Source organism: Talaromyces amestolkiae (genome assembly GCF_001896365.1).
Source record: "Talaromyces amestolkiae strain CIB chromosome Unknown scaffold12.1, whole genome shotgun sequence".
NCBI classification, from domain to species: Eukaryota; Fungi; Ascomycota; class Eurotiomycetes; order Eurotiales; family Trichocomaceae; genus Talaromyces; species Talaromyces amestolkiae.
The window spans coordinates 285553-304204 of NW_024468048.1; the positions used below are offsets into that span (position 1 = coordinate 285553).

Here is an 18652-nt window from a genome sequence, read left to right on the forward strand (position 1 = left end):
TGCTGCTGTTTCCTCAAACATCTTCGAACTCAGTTTATCGCTTCTACTCATGATACTACGAGAATTTCAAAGATCAATCATAAATCATTCATTGGGACAGGCACAAGCTGATATCACTAGTGGGCACTGGGCCAAACATATTCAGACACATTACAGAACATAACGGAATCCCTTCTGCAGCCGACGAGCAGCCGCAATGTCAATTCCTTCCACTTCAGCGGTCTTCTGCAATCGTCGCATGTCGCGTTCAGTCAAGATACCGTCTTCATTCTCCAGACGCTCAAGTCGCTTGTTCTCCGCCCTGAGATCAAAATACAAGATCACACCAATTATAAAAGCTACTCCCAGCATGGCAATACAGATACCGAGTGCAGGGCGATAGTGAGGCGCATCCTGATCGCGATAGGTGTAAGGAGTCCAGATACTGGCCGAATTAGCAATGGAATTGATAAAGGCATATGCAGCAGCACGCTTTGCCTTGGGACGAGCAATGGTAGAACCAATCCATCCGAATAAGGTGCCGATCATGCAGAATGCAAAGTTCATCAAAAACAGCGACAGATAACGGGGGCCGAAGCTGGATGTTGTCATGAAGATGATGAATCCAACGATGGAGATTGGGACAGGAATTATGAACGCGACGAATCGCATTTGGTATTTGTCCGACAAATGGTTGTGAAGGATGGAGTAGCCAACCATGAATACGTAGGGTGGCGCAACAAGCAACAGAGAGACGATATTGCTGTAGCCCAGAGTCTTGGTGAGGGTGGGGAAGAAGTACTGGAAACCAGTCGCGGCGGCGATACACATGTATGCGATGGCGAACAGGTAGGTGCGTTTATCGGTGAAAGCGAGCTTTGCACCACGCCATTGGCTCATGCCACCAGCTTCGTCAGCGTCGGCTTCCGAGGCATCAATGGCAAGACGTTTCATGGCGACAGCCTTCATCTCAGGGCTAAGAAGCTTCCAGGTTTCGGGGAAGTCAGGAAGGAACAACATGATGAGGATGCCGATGAATATGGTGACTGAGCCTTCAATGATGTACAACCATTGCCAGGCTGCCATTCCTCGGGCCCCCGCGAGACCTGAGAGGATACCGGCTGCGATGAGATTTCCAAAGGCACCACTGAGGAGAGAACCAGAGTAGAAAATACTCATGCGAAGAGCGAGTTCCTTCTTGGTATACCAACTTGAAAGATAGAACAAGACACCCGCAAAGAATGGAGCCTCGACTACACCGAGGACGAAACGACATGCGACAATCGCGCCATAGCTCTTGACTTGGCTGGTCAGAGCAGAAACCAAACCCCAGACAACAACGAAAAAACCGATGTATAGCGATGGTCGACCCGCATAGTTGAGGGCCAAGTTGGACGGGACTTGCATCAAGATGTATCCAACGAATAGGATGGACAGACCGGTCTGGTATTGGTTGGCGTTCATGTGTAACGAGGTCATGAGACCTTGCAATTTGGCAGAGGCATAGTTGTTTCTATCAGGTCAGATTTGACTATTATACAGGCTTCTTGCTTTGGCTTACCGATCAATATAATTCATGAGATACACGGTGATGACAAAAGGGAGGATGATGGAATCGATAAGGCGTCGCAGTTTTTTCTCGACTATTTTCTCTTCCGGTGTCAGCTCGGTGAGGTGGACGATTTCCTCGTGCGACATTTCAATTTTCTCCCCCATCGCATCATGGTCGTGGATGATGCCTTCTTCGCCAGCCATGTTGAGAAATCAATAACTCCACAGCGCTATCTAAGGATGAAAGAGAAAAGAGGTGAGCGCAGCTCTGGAACCTTGAAAAAGGAAATAATTACTTGTMAAGCCGATCCATGTGGTTTATATACTTGCCTTTCGACAAGTAGCGTGGGGGAGAGCACGTGGATTACACAATTGCCGTCCATGGATTACCTGATAATGTTTTCCGATATAGAGCGCAAGGACCAGGGTAGCTGGAGATGACCAAGTTCATTGTTCAGCCCCCAGATTCGACAATCAAGCTTAGACCCTGCTACTCCATACAAAGTGGGTAGAAGGTCAAAACGCGGGGTATTATATGACACCAGGACATTGCTACTGGTCAAAACGGCTGGAGAAGGGCCACATTGCGTGGGGGATGTGCTGTGTAGACTTTCCTCATTTGTGAGCTTACCACCTTTATGGCTGGKTAACTGACTGAGCTTGCCTAGCTTACCTGAGCATTACCTTCTCAGGACCAGAGCTCTAGCAGTACTTCGGGATTTGAATGAGGCGGTATTGCTTTGCTTGGTTGAGTGGATCGGAATTCGGGTGAAACATCCATCGATTCACGATTTATAGGATGAAGTCCGTAGTACTACATCGTACACGTATCTAGGGGAATAGCCTTATCTATTAATCGACATTGCTCAAGGCATTCAAACCAGTCACGATGTCATATGACCCCGAGCATAATCCAATCCAGCCGGCGAATCTGGGGATCAAACTTGCGGGGGAGACGGTCCCCATATAGGAAATTCTCCGCCCAAACCACCGCTAACTCATTAATAGTCTAAAACAACAGATCCCGGAACCCCCGTCCAATCACATCTTCTACGCCCTACTGAAACGCTTCCAAGTGTCCAATGATATCCTCCAAAATGGCGAATTTAGCCGATTTGGAGCTGATCAGGATAAATTCTGTGGGGGTTCATAGTCCAAGGAATGCTTAATTCGGTATCCCGGTCGTTCATTTGGCTTCCGGATATGCCTTGAGGAATTAGACAGGTGAGCTAGATTTAGTTAGAGCTGTGACATGCAAGACGTCTGGTGTGTATGTACGTTGCATGTCATTCGAGGAGGAAAAGTGGAACTTATATATCGATCAGTCATTCGGAAAGGGAGGAATATAGGACTGATATCACTCGTAAAGGCGCAAGTCTTTGGAAATATCCAGGTAGGAAGTTATCGGAAAAGAACAAAGAAAGTTTAATAAGATTTGAAACGTGCATTATTCCATCAACCCTGAACTCAAATATCATACAGCTTAGCATGGCTGTCAAATCATAACTTGTAAAGCGGCAGTACCTCCTCATCCTCGTAGTCCTTATCATCCTTCATCAACGAATCATTAATATCCCTCGCCCTTTCCTTCTCATTTATATCATCACGTTTCCCAACCCGCTCATCGGAAAACCCATCCTCCTCCATAGCCCTAACGACAACCTCCTTTCCCCGATCAACCCTCCCCACCAAACGACCCCCCTTCCAAATCCCATTCTCAAGCACCATGCCATCAAAGTCAGTCTTGAAAATAATGCAATCACTCACAACACAATTCTTGACTGTGGACCGCTCCAGCAGCGGCACTCTTCGCAGCAAACTGTTTTGAGCAGTTGCTTTCTTGATTGTGATCGCGTCCGAGATTGTAGACGCAATGATCGTCGCGCGGCGGATGGAGACTACATTCGAGACCGTCGCAGAATCCAGATTTGCGCGTTTGAGGCTTAGGATGTTTGTTAGTGTGGAATCTGTGATGTGACTCCATTTCACGCTTGGTAGAGTCGCGAGTGTGCTGTTTGTGACGACGCTGCGTTTCAGATTTGAGTCTGTCAGAGAGCTAAGAGCGATTTTGCATCTGCGTATGCGTGTCTTCGAGTTCGAGGACTTGGTGTCGGTGCTGCTGATGCTGCTGAGACTGCGGGCGCGGTTGAGGTTCGCGGAGTCTTTGGTTTTGGTTTCGGGCTCGCAGATGAGGGGGTCGCGGTTGATGGAGACGAGTATTTCTCTTGTGTGAGAGTGTGGGTGTGGGTGTGAGAGGTGCATTGTAGGGAGTAGCTGAGGAGTTTACTTTCGAGTCTGGACATTGAGACTGTCTGTGGCTATGAGGGGATGGTAATGATGATTGTAGTCTTTGGTTTTTACCATTTTCTCCTCTCTTTCCATGGAGTCTCCGTGGACGTTTATATATCAATCTTTCTGATCTAAAGAGTGCTTGTTTTCTTCCTTCTGGATATCAAGGCCGAGAATATCAGACTGCTGACAAGAAATGCGGATGCCTACCCTCACATCATCACCTCCAATAAAGAGAGCAAACAGCCAATAAATCACCTCAAATAATTATTCTACCTATTTTCTATATTGAATTATATCCAGTAAGATTACCATTGGCTCAATTGAAATGCATGATTTATTTAGCAGCCTAAAGCTCAAGCTCGGAGATTGATATAAATGCTCGGTAGGCTCACGAAACCTAAGTGGTAAGTCGGGCCCTCGATATAAAGCATTGCGATGGCATCATAGCGCATGACTCGACGAGCTAAAATGCGATAAGGTCGTTTGTTTGGTTTGGGAATTATGATGCCTAGTGATCAATGCGTCTGTTTGCTGACACTGTTAGGGTTCGGTAGATTCTGGGCCGGATGGTGATATTCATCATTTGCGTGGATGCAGGTAGAGCCGATGATGTCTGTCCAGACTTTACGAGTCGAATTGACATGATGAAAGTTGGAATGGGTGATTTATTTCTGAGGCTGAAAAATCGACACAGCTAGTGTTGTCGAGTGCGGCGCTAAATTGGCCTGCATCAATGAATGGCCCAGAATCCCTATCATTCCGAGTTATTCGACTTGATTCCAAATGCAGCGACCATCAAGTGTCGTGCTTCTAAATGACTCTTCCGTTTGATTTTTTTCTTAAATAGCAATAGCGAAGGAATATCCGCTGTTCGAAAATCAGGACATGGAACTCCCACCAATCCTCCGCCTTCCCGACGAAATCCTACATCAAATCCTCTCCTCCGCCAGTCATGCCACTCCCTACTCTCGCATTGGCAGACTATGGGACTACAAACTACCCTCCACAGTACTAAACATCTGCCTTACCTGTTCCCACTTCAATCACATTTCGCGTCCTCTCATCTTTGAGTCTATTTTCATCCAAAATTATTATCTTCCGAACAGAAAGTTAGTGCTCCCAGCTGTCCATAAACGATTTCGAGATGAGCCTGAGCTTCGGACGAGTTGTCGGAGACTTCAGCTTGTTATGAATCGTATGTCGAGGGATCATTATGAGATGGTCAGTGATTTATTGAGGTGGTTGAGTAATGTTCGCTATCTTTCTATTTGGGGGTCACTTGCACCTGAGAAACAGCAGGATGGCGGCAGCATCCTCAGTGGAGGCAGCGATGACAGTGAGCTCACATCTCATCAAAGTTTGTGGGCATTGATCAGGTTAGTGAATCACCATATGAGGAATCTCGAGCTACTGCGCTGTATGGCTCCGTGGGGTCATGGCTGTCGAGGAAGCGATCTGGTCTCGAACATCGCTATTCCTTCATTGAAGGAATTGCAGATCTGGGGCCTTTCTAGAAGTACCGAGTCCCTGGTTATGAACAAGGTATATTCGATTTCTCTCAAGCACTTCGATGTTTGTTGATGCTGATATGATATCGACATTATCAAGGAACGGACAGCCCCATTTACAAGTTTGACTCTTGATATACGCGACGAAACGTCCCAAATGGTCGCCCGAATAATTTCTTGGCCTAAAGAACTCACCGAGTTCCGTTTCTACAAATGCTGGAATAACGACAACTATCGCATCGACCTGTCCATGGTCCAAAGGTGGTTGCAGGCTCACAAGACCAGCCTTAGATACATCATGATTAATGAACTATCGCTTCAGAGACCACCGGAGGGTCAGCTTGATTTCAATGCTGTACAATTCACTAGTCTGAAACATCTCCATCTCTCTCGATGGCTCTGGAGTAAGCCTCTCGATTTGAGTCTGGCCAAAGCCGAAGCGGAGTCACTGCTGGCGCCGAAATTGCGCGTCTTTGTATGGGACTTCACTGCAGAACGCGACGGATTCCGTGAATTTTGGACGGATTTTGGAGCACAAGAAGAAGAGTGGTTGAAAGTGTTTGCGCAGGTAGCAATCTCTAGGAGAGATAGACACTGTCTGCAAGAGATTCGCATCCAATTTACGCCGGAGGATATGGGTTGGGGGCGAGAATCTGAAATCTACCCATGGGATAGATTGGATCGGATCCGCGAGGAAGTCGTGCAGCAGTCTGGAGGATTGGTGGCGTTAACGTACAATAAGCCTGTGTTTAGTAGGGAGGAATGGAAGGATTTCTTAGAGGAAAGGAGTGGAAGAATACATTGATAAAAATTAATCACCCCAACATTGCTGATGACATCTCTTTCCCGACCTTATGTATTCTTTTATCATACATCACCTACATACATCACTTCATCCCCCCTTTCGTCGATCTCTTTGACGCCAACGCAGAGCTCATCTTCCACCACTCACACGCATCCCTCATCGACTCCTCAAGCTTTTTGTTCTGCTCCGGCTTATACCCTAACACCCTCCTCGCCTCACCAATATCATAATATCTGACAGAAACCGCATCTCCAATCTCCTGCGGCGTAATCGCCGTTTTACCGAATAATCCTGCGACTCTGAGGATTGCTTTGAACAGCCACACCGGAATTACCGTATATTTCCCATATTTGCCTTCGGGCTCGTCATCAATGACGCGCCAGATCATTTCTTGCAATTCGCGAAATGGTTTGGGGTTGCCATCTGTTACGAAAAAGGCGCGTCTATTCGCACTTTCTCCACCCACATCACCTTTATCATGACCAGTTGCAGAGTCCAAGCCGAGAAGATTGTTTAAAGCCAACACATGCGCCATTCCGACGTTATCAGCAGACGAAAAATCATACAAATTTCTGCCCGAACCAAGTGAAATTTTGCGTGGACTGGTAGCTACCAAGGGGAAAAGGTTCTGATCCAACGTTCCCACAACGCCGTGCGTGCGGATTGCACATGTCTTTATCCTCAAATCTGTGGATAAAACGAGTGATTCTGCCGCTGCCTTCTCATCTTTAGCAAAAGCTTAGAAGTAAAGGGGGGGAGAAGGGCTAACCTTGGTTCTTGCATACTCACTATCCCACCCTTCCACGTCCGTATCTCTCAAAGACGCAGTCTCTGTCTCAGTCGCATTCACAAACCCCATCCAACTATCTGGTTTCACTGCATCGCACGAACTCGTGTACACCAACGCTTCCACTTCTGCCATCTTCTCGGCGACAGTCAACACATTTCTAGTCCCTTCGACATTGACTTTCCATAACCCTTCATTACTCAATTGTCGTTTGCGAGCTGCTGAGGGGATTACGGATGCCGTATGGATTACTACTCGAGGCCTTACGGCGTTGAAGATTGCGGAGAGAGAGGCAGAGGATGTGATGTCTGATTTGTGGAAGTGTAATTGATCTTTCTTTTCTGAAAGAATTGAGAATGGGAACGCATCTAGAGATGGGATTGTGAGGTCGAGGATGTGGATAGACGCGTTTGGGTGATGCGTTAGCAGGGATTTGATGGTTGCGAAACCGATGCAGCCGGCGCCTCCTGTGATTAGTACCTTGAGGCCACTGTCAGTAACAAGCTCGTTCTGAGGGATTGCTTCGGACATTTTTTCTCGATTGGAATAAATCTCAAAGTGAGTATTTTCAAATCGAAATCAGGGGAACTAGAGGTAATATAGCATCGACTAGTCATGCATGGCACGACATTCCTATTTGGGACTGGTGACAATCTGTTACATCCAACAATCATCTACGTCCACATATACTAGGTACACAGCAATGGTATTCATCATTACGTTAACATATGTATAAAGAACATTTTATCCATTTCTTTTATACGGGTAATATACACACGCGCTAAAAGAAAGCGGAGACAATATGCAAGTGACAAATGAAACAGACAGTTGGTTAAGCGGTATTTGATATTACATCTCTTTATGAAGAACCCTCGAGTTCAGCCAAGATCTTCTCACCCTTGGCACGGGCAGACTCAAAGTCGCCAACCATGTAGAAAGCAGCCTCAGGAAGGTCGTCACCTTCACCATTGATGATGGCCTTGAAACTGCGGATAGTGTCCTTCAAGTCGACGAGCTTACCCTCGATACCAGTGAAGACCTGGGCGACGGTGAAAGGCTGCGACAAGAAACGCTGCAACTTACGGGCACGCTCGACGGTAAGCTTGTCGGCTTCGGACAATTCGTCCATACCCAAAATGGCAATAATATCCTGGAGAGACTTGTACTCCTGGAGCATCTGTTGGACACGGGAGGCGGTGTTGTAGTGGTCCTCACCGACGACACGGGGGTCCAACATACGAGACTTGGAGTCGAGAGGGTCGACAGCAGGGTAGATACCCAACTCAGAGATACCACGAGACAAGACAGTGGTGGCGTCCAAGTGAGCGAAGGTGGTGGCAGGGGCAGGATCAGTCAAATCGTCAGCGGGCACGTAGACGGCCTGGACAGAAGTGATAGAACCCTTGGTGGTGGTGGTAATACGCTCCTGCATGACACCCATGTCGACGGCAAGGGTGGGCTGGTAACCGACGGCAGAGGGGATACGACCCAAAAGGGCAGACACCTCAGAACCGGCCTGAGTGAAACGGAAAATGTTGTCAATAAAGAGAAGCACGTCCTGGCCCTCCTCGTCACGGAAGTACTCGGCAATGGTCAAACCAGTAAGAGCAACACGGGCACGGGCACCGGGGGGCTCGTTCATCTGACCGAACACGAGGGCGACCTTGGATTCACCCTCGAGCTGAATGACACCAGTTTCCTGCATTTCGTGGTACAAATCGTTACCCTCACGAGTACGCTCGCCGACACCAGTGAAGACAGAGTAACCACCGTGAGCCTTGGCAATGTTGTTCTACTATAATTAGCTTAGTCGACACATAAAAGGCGAGGTAAGACGTACAATCAACTCCTGGATAAAGACAGTCTTTCCGACACCGGCACCACCAAAGAGACCAATCTTTCCACCACGAGCGTAGGGGGCGAGAAGATCGACGACCTTGATACCAGTAACCAAGACCTCGGCGGAGGTGGACTGCTCAGCGAAGCTGGGGGGTTCGGTGTGGATAGGAGCGAACTTGGTAGCCTTGATGGGACCACGCTCGTCAATGGGATCACCAGTGACGTTCATGATACGACCGAGCGTACCAGGGCCGACGGGGATACTGATGGGGGAACCAGTGTCCTTGCAGGAAGCACCACGGGTAAGACCCTCGGTACCTGGATATGTTAGATGACGCGTGTGTGTTTGTGATGATCAAACATACCATCCATAGCAATAGTACGAACGACATTTTCACCCAAGTGTTGCTATTAGAGTCAGTATCATAATCTCATCACTCAGCTGATGCAGCTTAACTTACAGCCACCTCGAGCACAAGCTTCTGGCCGTTGTTCTCGGTCTCAAGGGCGTTAAGAATGGGAGGAAGAGACTCGGAGTCGAATTTCACTATTATCTCGAATCAGAAATTGTCCCTAGCAACCAATTCGATGGCTTTGGCGATAGAATTCAATTGGTGATGGTCGTGGAAAAGATTTTCCTCATGCTGAGCAACGCAGCTTGCCAGCGCCAATGCCAATGCCAAGACTCCGGGTAGAAAGCGTAGGAAAACGTGTTACATACCGTCGACGACGGCACCGATGACCTGGTGAATCTTTCCAACGAGGCTGGCATCTGTGCTTGCAAATCGAGCAGTGAGAGCAGGAAGAGCATTGGAACGAAGAGGCTCGAAAGCGCGMSGAGCCACAGGGGTCGGTCGGGCAAAGGCAGCCCTGCCGAAGGTCCGGGCGAGGCCGCTGTAGAAGAAAAATTAGAATCACGACATGAGCAGTCGAAGCAGAAGGGGAGGGGAGGGAGAGACAAGCTCAATTGAATCTTTGACATACCTCTTGAACATTGTGATATGTGTTTAAGAGCGAAAAGGGAAAAACAGATGGGGGAGGAGGAGAGAGAGAGATGGACTTTGCCAGAGGAAGGGAACTGAAGAGTTCTGGAGGTCGAAGGGGAGGTGCGACGGCTTTGCTGGCGTTGCGCTTCGGATGCGCAGTTTTTCCGGTGCCCGTGACCCGACCACACCCGACCTAGCAACCGTTCTTCTTTGGAAATACACCACAACATCTCTGTTAAGTATTATCTTTACAGTCTACTACACACAATTGAATAGAATTGTTTCTAGTTTCTAGATTCTCAATAGCATGCACCATTTTTTTCGTGAATACAATATGTTGTCCGTCATCTCTTCCAACCCGTTCCGTAGTCGGGGTATCAGGCCCCCGTACTAACCCATCTCATACAAGTCATTTTTCATCAAGTTTTTCACTGCAGCTCAATGACTTGAATTGGCACTGAACTTCAATTGCACTTGTATTACCACAGTAAGATATAGAGTATAGAAATTGAGGTCAATTGCTTCATGAGCAGAAGGAGAATTAAGTTGACTGTGTGCGTACACAATACGTAGTTCCTACTTTTAAAGCTAGAGAGCTAAGGTGTTGGTGCCTGAGGCTACAGAAATAAGTTTGGAAGAAAGATTCCACGGATAGCCGTGGGAGATGACGTCCCATATGTACACCCTTCAATGTTATAAGCTATCTACTTTGTTTATCTCGTGTAGTATTGTATATCAATTATTCATTTACTATGTCAATCAATTGCTCAAGTCCCATTCGCTGAGATATACTTACCTGTCAGTTCAACTAATATGTATTTCTCCCTCGTTCCGAGCAGTTATATATATATCTCTCAGTGGACATCGATTGATGCATTCGTTTGATGAAAATTGCGACATTGAATAGACACAAATAGATAAATCTTTTCTCTAATAATGCTAAAACCAAATAATCCAAGTTACAAAGGAAATAGATTGACTATGGCACAAGTAGTAGACGATACATGGGATTTTGCTCAGCTCGATTTGATCGAAATGCCAACTAGGAACAGAAGAAGAGTGGAGACTCAAGGCGAGATGTTTTATATAATTAAACAAGGCGAATCTATTCTCTCTCACTTTTGCGTCTTTCTTCTCAAGCAATCAAGGTCCTTCCCAAAGTTGTGATTGTTGTTGACTTATTATTGTTTATGAGGACTTGGCAGGTGGGCTCTGGACGTATCCTTCGCCTTCGTAGTTGGGGCTGCTGATACCGGTGATAGGTTCGATATTTTCTTTCTGTAGGTAGGAAGTTGGGTTAGTTTATGGATTGTAGAAAAGAGACAGGAGGAGGACGAACCTTGGCATATTCGTTGCTGGCCTCTTGCCATTCCTTGGTCAATGTGCGAGGAGGCTCCTTGGCGAAGATACGGGTAGAGTAGAAAACAGCAACAGAGACGGCCACCAATTGAACGACCTTGGACAGGACCTTCCAGCCTTCGCCTTTGGGAGTTTCCTTGCGAGGACCGTGAGATCCGAATGCGATCCAATAAGCTGTGCAACACCAGTCAGTCAATTCTTTCTGCAGCAAGAGAGAGGAACTGTCCTCGAACAGCTTTCCACACGTACCAGCCTTCTTCTCCTGCAGGGTCATCTCGTGCCAGTCAACCTTCATACGATCCCTAAGCTGCATGAACAAATCGGCCTGTTCCTGAGGAGGCATACCCTCCCAGCGCTTCTCAATACCGGCGAGCGTGGGGTTGGCAATGGCGTGTTCGGAGGCGGAACGGGTTTGCTGAGCAGCTACACGAGCCATTGGGGTAGCAGTGGCCCGGACAGCAGGGCTGCGAGCAGCCTGGGAAGCGGCGCGAACGAACATTGTGCGTCGGAAGAAAAAACGGGGATGGCGAGGAATCGGAGATTTGATACAAAGGCGAGATCGAAGAGAAAGGAAGAGAGAGCAGTGCTCCTCGAGAAAAAGTCGATCAGCTGTAGAGGGGTGGAGTAGAGATTGGTCGACCGAATGGCAGTTGGTGGTGATGATGATTTGCTCTCCAGGTGAGGTTTCGTGAGGTGGAAGTTCGGGAGCCGGGTTTGGTCATGGACGGTTTTTGCGCGGCGCTGATTGGCGGTCGGGTAAGGCGCTAGTCCCGCGGACCCGAGACTTTGCCGTCTACAACATACGATACTCAAATGGTAATCTCTCGTGTTCGTCTTTACAAATTATTGTTATCGACACTACGAAATCTACTCACTGTAGTCAGATTGGCTCAGATAGTGGCATACGCGCCTTCGCTGACAGAATTCTGCAAAACAACGGTCACGTCAAGCCTCCAAACATTAATTTCGAAAATCTAAACAAGCAGCTAAAGAAGCACAGAGGATATGTCTTCGTGCTGCCTCAACAACAAGCTCATACACATTCATCATCAGACCCACAGTGCGAACGGAAAAAGTGTCAGCAGTCAAGTCTCAACCTAGCCCGCGAACCTCATAGCGAACCTCATAACATAGAAGGAAATCATTTATGGAGTGATGGAGTGGAAATTGGACAGCCGCAGTCCTTTCATAGGGAAACGCGAACATTTGATTTGTGTGTGTGTGTGGATTCTACAGCAATGCAGCCTGCAAATGCAAGATTTTGGAAGCACATAGAGGTCCATATTTCCCCCGGAAACCGGCCGGTGTGTAGAGTGATGTGATTTATTGGCCCTTGCCCTTGCTGACCTCGCTGAGGACGGTCTTCCATTCAATGTCGGACTTGTCGTCGGCGTGGATGGACTGGGCGACATTCACGGCGTTCTTGAGAACCTCGCGAGTGCTGGCGTAAAGCATGGACAACTTCGACAATCAGTACATTATACACCATATTCGAGCTAGTAGCATGATAGACTTACGCGGGTGGGAGTGTCTTGGGGAACCCATGAGATGAAGATAATTTTGCTCCTGTAGTAGTAATCACGCTTAGTCGTGTCCGATTCCATGCCTAAGAGGGGAAGCATACCTCTGACCCTCTCCGGGAATTTCATACTGAACATCGTAGGTGGCATATCTGGGTGCAGGGTTGCCAGCAGCGTCCTTGGCATCGGCAAGCTTCGTACGGAAAACCTCCCAGTCGGCGTCGTCGGAAACGTCTTCGACGACGACTCGCTTCTTGTCGTCGGTAATTTTGTAGATGACGAACTTGGTCTTGCCGCGGCTCAAACGGAATTCGTTGAATTTGGTGATGCATTCATCATCGATGGTGACACTGGGAGAGTTAGACGGATTGTACTGTCGTGTGCGCTTCATCTACCAAGCGAATGGCAATTAACGTACCCTGAGGCGAGCTGTTCAGGAGTTAGTCGCGATCAAGATGAAGAATTGAGCAGAACGTGTCTACTTACAGACATGATGGCGGTTATGAGTCGAAAAAAAGGGAGAAGTAGGCTGCAAAAGTATAAAGTCAGTGGTGTATAAGGATGATATGGGTGCGACCGGATTGCGGGGAGGGGGTATTCGGCAATCGTGAATCTCAGCGAGGTAGTAGCGCGGAATAGCGAGGACAAGACAACATACGGAGAGAATCAAGTTATGTGGTGTTTTTGAGGTGAGGATGTGAAAGAAAACGACTCAATGTGCGAAAGTGTAGGTTGGAGAATAATAGAGGTAGCCTGGCAGGCAGACCGGGAGAGATGATGGAGGGGCTAAGCTGGCTTGTTTACTCGGGGGCTGCGGGCCAATCAGCATGTTTGTTGTTGTGGGTGGTGGGGGTCCAAGCCTAATTTCTGAGGCCGCAACATTCATATATTCGTGCTCTTCACGGCAGGAACTTAGCTTCTGTTTTTTGCCTATTCTGCAAGGAAATGCAACTTGAACTGGCATTGAAAACTAGCAGAGTCATTAATGAAGGGCATTTATCTAATCACGGCATAACACCTGCCATGGTGTGGTCACTGTATGCTCTTGTTCATACCTTCTCGCTGTGACGAAGTGAGGAAAGCAGGATAGCGCATATAACAGAAAATTCACAAGACATGGGCTGGAGCAAAACCGCATTATAGCGCAGCAAGTCCATAGTTGTGTCCATACAAGGGTCGCTCCCAGGCTTGCTTTCATACCGGCCTTTACAGCAACAATCAACAACGCGCAACATGAAGCTATTCCCATGTTGTATGGCTCATACTTAAAAGGTCATCGGGCAGGCTTCTAGATTGTTATCGTGGCATATGTTCACCCTTAGGACTATATCTGCCAGGCGAATTACGTATTTAGGCATTCTATGTATACTCTGATTTCATGTTTTGCACAGCCCGAATGCAGTAGGTATAATGCTTTGTTTGGGTGGTTTCTCTAAAATCAGAGGTCCTGGACTGTCTGACTTTATGGGGAGTTTGTCAAAGTCCGAAGACATCCTGGGTTCTTCCCAGTGCGGGCCTGGTCTCTAAAATGCAAGGAGAGTTTAGTAATGCTCTCCACACGCAGTCAATCAGAATTTCCCCTCATTCGTCATTTGCCGAAACAGTTACGACTGAGCTTGATTATAAATGATTATAAATGTATATATAACGGCACATCTCCGCATTCTTGTCAGTAAATTCTTTGCATCCATCAAACAGTTTGATAGCACTTCGACATGTCGACTCCCAAGATCMCTCTCTATMCCAGCCATATCTGCCCGTGGGCACATCGCGCTCATATTGCGCTCAAGGAGCTTGGACTTCCTTTTGAGGAGGTGTTGATTGACTTGTCGGTTCCCAGAGAGCCGTGGTATTTGGAAATCAACCCTGTACGTATGCCCTGCTTTGAATCTCTTTTGTGACCCCGCTAACTGATAAAAAGCGCGGCCAAGTTCCCGCACTCGTCTATGACGGCCACATCATCACAGAATCAGCCATCGTAGCCCGATTCCTGGCCGATGCGCACCCATCGCATCTGCTACCCCCTTCCTCAGGGACCGAGAATGCGTTGTATCGTGCACGCCTCGACTGGTTCGTGGATGCATTTATCAATAAAGTGAACCCGCACATCTTTGGCGGTGCTCGCGCTGCCACTGAGGAAGATCGCGACAAGTCTGCCGAAGAGCTTGTGGCGGCTGTGGCCAAGGATCTTGAGCCTCGCTTGGTGGAGGGTAAGGGTCCGTACTATGGTGGTAGTGAGACGTTGACTCTTGCTGAGGTGAGTATCCTTGGGTGAGATTGAAAGAATAGACGAAAGATTGACTGAATAGGTACTCACCGGCTCATTCCTTCTCCGTATCAACAGCTTCTCCAAGCCGGAGTATGGCATTCTCAGCGCAAAGCTGCCTACTCTCTTGGAGTCGACGCCCAAATTCAAGCGCTGGCTGGAAGCTACCGTGCAGCATGAGAGTGTGAACTATATCTGGGATGAGGCCAGGGTCGCCGGCCAGACTAAGAAGAGATTTGCAGCAGCAGCAAGCAAATAGCAATCATCTAGATTGTGATTGCGATAGTTATGTGATATATGAAGATAGGTGTGTGATGGCAGAATGATAATCAATTGATGTTTTAGCCTTGGATATACAAACAAACAACCCCGCCTGCCCTTTTTGGCCGTTTGTCGTAGATGCCCGGCTGACGTGGTCGCCTGAGAACCCTCTTCTTCCCTTTGTTTACCTGCTACTGCTTTCTTCCTCTCCTCTCCCTTTTCTTCTTCTCTCACCCATCCTCCTCTTCGTCTAGAGATTTGAATTGCATCATCTTCTACTCTACCACTATCTACAGTCTCTCAAGACTATCTGAAGACAACGACAACAACATGGGCACCCGCAACCTCATCTGCATCTGGTACAAAGGCCGCTTCATGGTCGCCCAGTACTGCCAGTGGGACGGCTATCTCGAAGGCCAAGGAGCAAACATCCTCCAATTCCTTCTCGTGCCCAGCAACATTGAACGTCTCAAAAAAGGGCTAACCCGCATTACCCCCGTCGACGACCAAACCGTTCAAGATATCCTTGGTAAACACCGTTACTCCACCTACAAAAACAACAAAAAGGTGTGCGAATGCGGTGCAGCGGTCAGTTTCCAGGAACAAGAAAAATGTTTCCCATCAACCTTGAACCGGGACACGGGTGCGAAGATCCTGGATATCATCGCTGCGGCACGGCCTGATGATTACATTCCCATTCAGCTATCATTGGAGTTTGCTGTGAATGGCCTGTTCTGCGAGTACTGTTACTGCGTTGATCTGGACGCGGAGGTGTTTGAAGTCTTTGGTGGTGCTACATACATTCCCACTACCACTGACGACGACAAGACTGAGCAAATTGGGCAGAATCGTTTTGTGGAGGTTTGCAGGGCTGCAGAGGGTGCGCCGCTGATGGGCAAGTCGATGCCGGCGTTGCTCAAGTCGTGGCCGCTGGCGGAGTTGCCGAAGGATATGGAGGATATGGTGAGACAGGTTGCGGCTGACAATGAGGAGTCAGAGTATGTGGAAGGAGAACATGATGATTCGGAGGACGACGTAGAGAGTGACACAGAGGATGATGGCAAGGATACGGATGACGAAAAGACCAATAATGATGACAAGCCTGCGGACAATGGCGACGACAAGAAGTCTCAGGAAGCTGGTACCAAGAAGCCCGACGTCGTGGACAAGAAGACCATCGACGACGATGCTCAGAAGCCCGCCGACCAAGACAAAGAGGCCGCGGTCCCTGACGAGTACGAAGACAGCATCTATGAAGAAAGAAGCGTTTTCAAGTATGAGAAGGAAAATGCAGAACACAAAGAGAGACTCGATAGCAAAGAGGAAGATCTCGCCATCGAAGCAGCCCAGTTGTCAATCAAAATGGAATGCGAGAGAGCCGCCATGCGCAAGGCCGGGGGAAGTGCTGGGGACATTACACTCAGCATTCAAGAGACCGAGTGATTTGATCGAATGTCAGACAGTATGGTGAATCATATCAATTCTAGAAGGGTGTGGTTGAGATTAATGTCCTTCAGGAGTAAGCAGATTGTATTAGTACACGTACACAAGACTAGGCAGACAGTGGAAAGTAATCAAGAATTGAAATGTATCCTTTGATCTTCTCTTCTTCTTCTCTAAGTATAGACTAGTAAACAATAAACAAGGTCATATAAAACCCAAACCCCAGATTAACGCCGACACATGCTCTTTAACCCAAACCAACAAGACTAAATCAGGTGAAATGTACTTATAATATGTATGTATCTATGCGAAATTCCAACAAGCATATGTACACGAAAACCCCAGTCTTCCTGACGGTTGAATATTTGTAGAAAGATTATAAGAGAGGTAAATGCAACAGTTTCGGCAACCGTCTCGGCACCGACCTAATGGCATTCATCATCCTCCGTCGCAACTGCAACAGAATCGTGAGCACGCGTCGCTCAAGTCTCGTGTCGCCGCGAGAGCGTAGGTATATTAATATCATGCTTAGTATCACGCTTTGCCAGAGGAGTTGTCGCAGTGAATGGAAGAGGAACCATTTCCCCCATGAGAGCAGCCAGGAGAAGAAGTTTGATGGTTTACGGAAGGAATGGGAATGGTGGGAGTGGTGGTTGATGGGGAGGGAGTCGAGTTGTTCGCGTAAAGCAGCAATTTCGGTGGTCATCTTTGTGAGGGCTTGTTCGATGCGGTGACGCCAGTCTTTGGATTGGGAGTGGGACTGGGAGTGGGAGGGGCGGCGTTTTCGTCTTTTGCGTGTGCGGTGGTTCGCGGCGTCGTTGTCTTCTGTGTGGGCGTCGTTGTGGGAGGTGTCGGAGAATGAGGTGCCGGTGCGCGCTTCTTGGAAGTCGTCTTCTTCTTCATCATCGTCGTCATCGTCTTCGTCTTCATTATCTTCATCATCATCGTGTTGGTCTTCGTTGGCGTGTCGATGCGATCTTACGTCCGCTTCGTCCGACTGACTGACAGGACTCAGCACCCTCAGTCGCGAATCCCCAGACCGTCTTCTATATATCGCCAAATCCTCATCTTGTTCTTCAACATCCACCGGTGGCGGGCGCGTCATTCGATCATCTATACTTCCATACCGTCTGGATGCACCGCCGGCAGCAGACACAGACACGGACGGCAGAGTTCTCGGTGCTTGTATCGGGCTCGAAGACGACGCCGACGACGATGACGCGGCATTGTATTTGATCTGATCCCAGACAAATTCGAGTTCGGCCACGAGCTCGCGCGCTTCTGCCGTTTGGGAGGCGTAGAGATGCATGGTGTTGATTAGGGTTGTGATGTAGCGTCGTTTGGCCTCGGTCCGAGAACTGCCACGTTGGGAGTACCATGCGTCCCTTGGATGCTCATGTTAGTATATGCATTATACTGTTGTTCTGGTGTTAGAAATACCATTTCTCGCGCTCAGCTTGCACATCTGGCGCATCACCAATTGGTCGGTCCATGATACCCTCGACATCACCCTCTGTATGCCACGACTTAGTATCAACATCACGCATAAACTCGGGAAAGAACGAACCCATGCTCTGCTTGTATAATCCATATAGCTTTAATCTCTCCGCCGCCGGAGGACGAGCAGTGCCCGTCCTCGGTATTCTCTTGACCGTATTGAGCGCATGGACAAAGACTCGATCTGTACACCAAGCAAAGAATATTAGTAAGTATGTAGATAGGTAGATGGTATATCGACCGGTTCAGAAGAAGAAATCGTACCGACAGAGTCCGACATTGCGATCCGAGGTTCCCCCCTGCTTCTGCATGAGCTTCAAAAAATCGCTGGCGCGGCCCGCACACCAGCTGAACCCGGCGTTATCGCGCAACAGTGGAATAGAGGTAGATAGCGCCGTAGGATAGTATTCAAACGCTATATCGAGGGAAACAAGGATGACGCTTCACAACGCAGTGATTGTAGTAGCACGTTTGTCGAAAGCAAATACTCCGTCGGAGAAGGGAGCGGGTTGGCTCGGTAAGAACAAGTGAAGCAGCCGAGCAACAAGCTGCTACTGTC

At 48.2% G+C, this 18652-nt stretch overlaps 10 protein-coding genes across 10 annotated transcripts; 3 read left to right on the forward strand and 7 right to left on the reverse strand.

Moving 5' to 3' along the window:
* Window positions 1-150: 150 nt before the first annotated feature.
* BHQ10_006411 (uncharacterized protein) lies at window positions 151-1734 on the reverse strand (the record flags this gene model as incomplete). Its single annotated transcript, XM_040878995.1, has 2 exons — window positions 151-1492; window positions 1541-1734. The coding sequence occupies 2 exons, from the start codon at window positions 1732-1734 to the stop codon at window positions 151-153; spliced, it is 1536 nt and encodes a 511-aa protein (XP_040734915.1).
* Window positions 1735-3030: 1296 nt separating this feature from the next.
* On the reverse strand, window positions 3031-3792 carry BHQ10_006412 (uncharacterized protein; the record flags this gene model as incomplete). The annotated part of the gene is made up of 1 exon (XM_040878996.1): window positions 3031-3792. The coding sequence occupies one exon, from the start codon at window positions 3790-3792 to the stop codon at window positions 3031-3033; it is 762 nt and encodes a 253-aa protein (XP_040734916.1).
* A 1695-nt stretch (window positions 3793-5487) lies between these two features.
* On the forward strand, window positions 5488-6135 carry BHQ10_006413 (uncharacterized protein; the record flags this gene model as incomplete). The annotated part of the gene is made up of 1 exon (XM_040878997.1): window positions 5488-6135. The coding sequence occupies one exon, from the start codon at window positions 5488-5490 to the stop codon at window positions 6133-6135; it is 648 nt and encodes a 215-aa protein (XP_040734917.1).
* Window positions 6136-6217: 82 nt separating this feature from the next.
* On the reverse strand, window positions 6218-7453 carry BHQ10_006414 (uncharacterized protein; the record flags this gene model as incomplete). The annotated part of the gene is made up of 2 exons (XM_040878998.1): window positions 6218-6861; window positions 6925-7453. The coding sequence occupies 2 exons, from the start codon at window positions 7451-7453 to the stop codon at window positions 6218-6220; spliced, it is 1173 nt and encodes a 390-aa protein (XP_040734918.1).
* A 328-nt stretch (window positions 7454-7781) lies between these two features.
* On the reverse strand, window positions 7782-9756 carry BHQ10_006415 (uncharacterized protein; the record flags this gene model as incomplete). The annotated part of the gene is made up of 6 exons (XM_040878999.1): window positions 7782-8714; window positions 8763-9079; window positions 9127-9169; window positions 9223-9308; window positions 9483-9655; window positions 9746-9756. 6 exons carry the CDS (start codon window positions 9754-9756, stop codon window positions 7782-7784), a joined length of 1563 nt encoding a protein of 520 aa, XP_040734919.1.
* A 1179-nt stretch (window positions 9757-10935) lies between these two features.
* BHQ10_006416 (uncharacterized protein) lies at window positions 10936-11605 on the reverse strand (the record flags this gene model as incomplete). The annotated part of the gene is made up of 3 exons (XM_040879000.1): window positions 10936-11025; window positions 11087-11280; window positions 11356-11605. 3 exons carry the CDS (start codon window positions 11603-11605, stop codon window positions 10936-10938), a joined length of 534 nt encoding a protein of 177 aa, XP_040734920.1.
* An 824-nt stretch (window positions 11606-12429) lies between these two features.
* On the reverse strand, window positions 12430-13118 carry BHQ10_006417 (uncharacterized protein; the record flags this gene model as incomplete). The annotated part of the gene is made up of 5 exons (XM_040879001.1): window positions 12430-12567; window positions 12624-12672; window positions 12731-12976; window positions 13045-13055; window positions 13113-13118. 5 exons carry the CDS (start codon window positions 13116-13118, stop codon window positions 12430-12432), a joined length of 450 nt encoding a protein of 149 aa, XP_040734921.1.
* Window positions 13119-14341: 1223 nt separating this feature from the next.
* BHQ10_006418 (uncharacterized protein) lies at window positions 14342-15151 on the forward strand (the record flags this gene model as incomplete). The annotated part of the gene is made up of 3 exons (XM_040879002.1): window positions 14342-14494; window positions 14548-14883; window positions 14936-15151. The coding sequence occupies 3 exons, from the start codon at window positions 14342-14344 to the stop codon at window positions 15149-15151; spliced, it is 705 nt and encodes a 234-aa protein (XP_040734922.1).
* Window positions 15152-15483: 332 nt separating this feature from the next.
* Window positions 15484-16596, forward strand: BHQ10_006419 (uncharacterized protein; the record flags this gene model as incomplete). Its single annotated transcript, XM_040879003.1, has 1 exon — window positions 15484-16596. One exon carries the CDS (start codon window positions 15484-15486, stop codon window positions 16594-16596), a length of 1113 nt encoding a protein of 370 aa, XP_040734923.1.
* A 376-nt stretch (window positions 16597-16972) lies between these two features.
* BHQ10_006420 (uncharacterized protein) lies at window positions 16973-18167 on the reverse strand (the record flags this gene model as incomplete). The annotated part of the gene is made up of 2 exons (XM_040879005.1): window positions 16973-17981; window positions 18037-18167. 2 exons carry the CDS (start codon window positions 18165-18167, stop codon window positions 16973-16975), a joined length of 1140 nt encoding a protein of 379 aa, XP_040734924.1.
* Window positions 18168-18652: the final 485 nt, after the last annotated feature.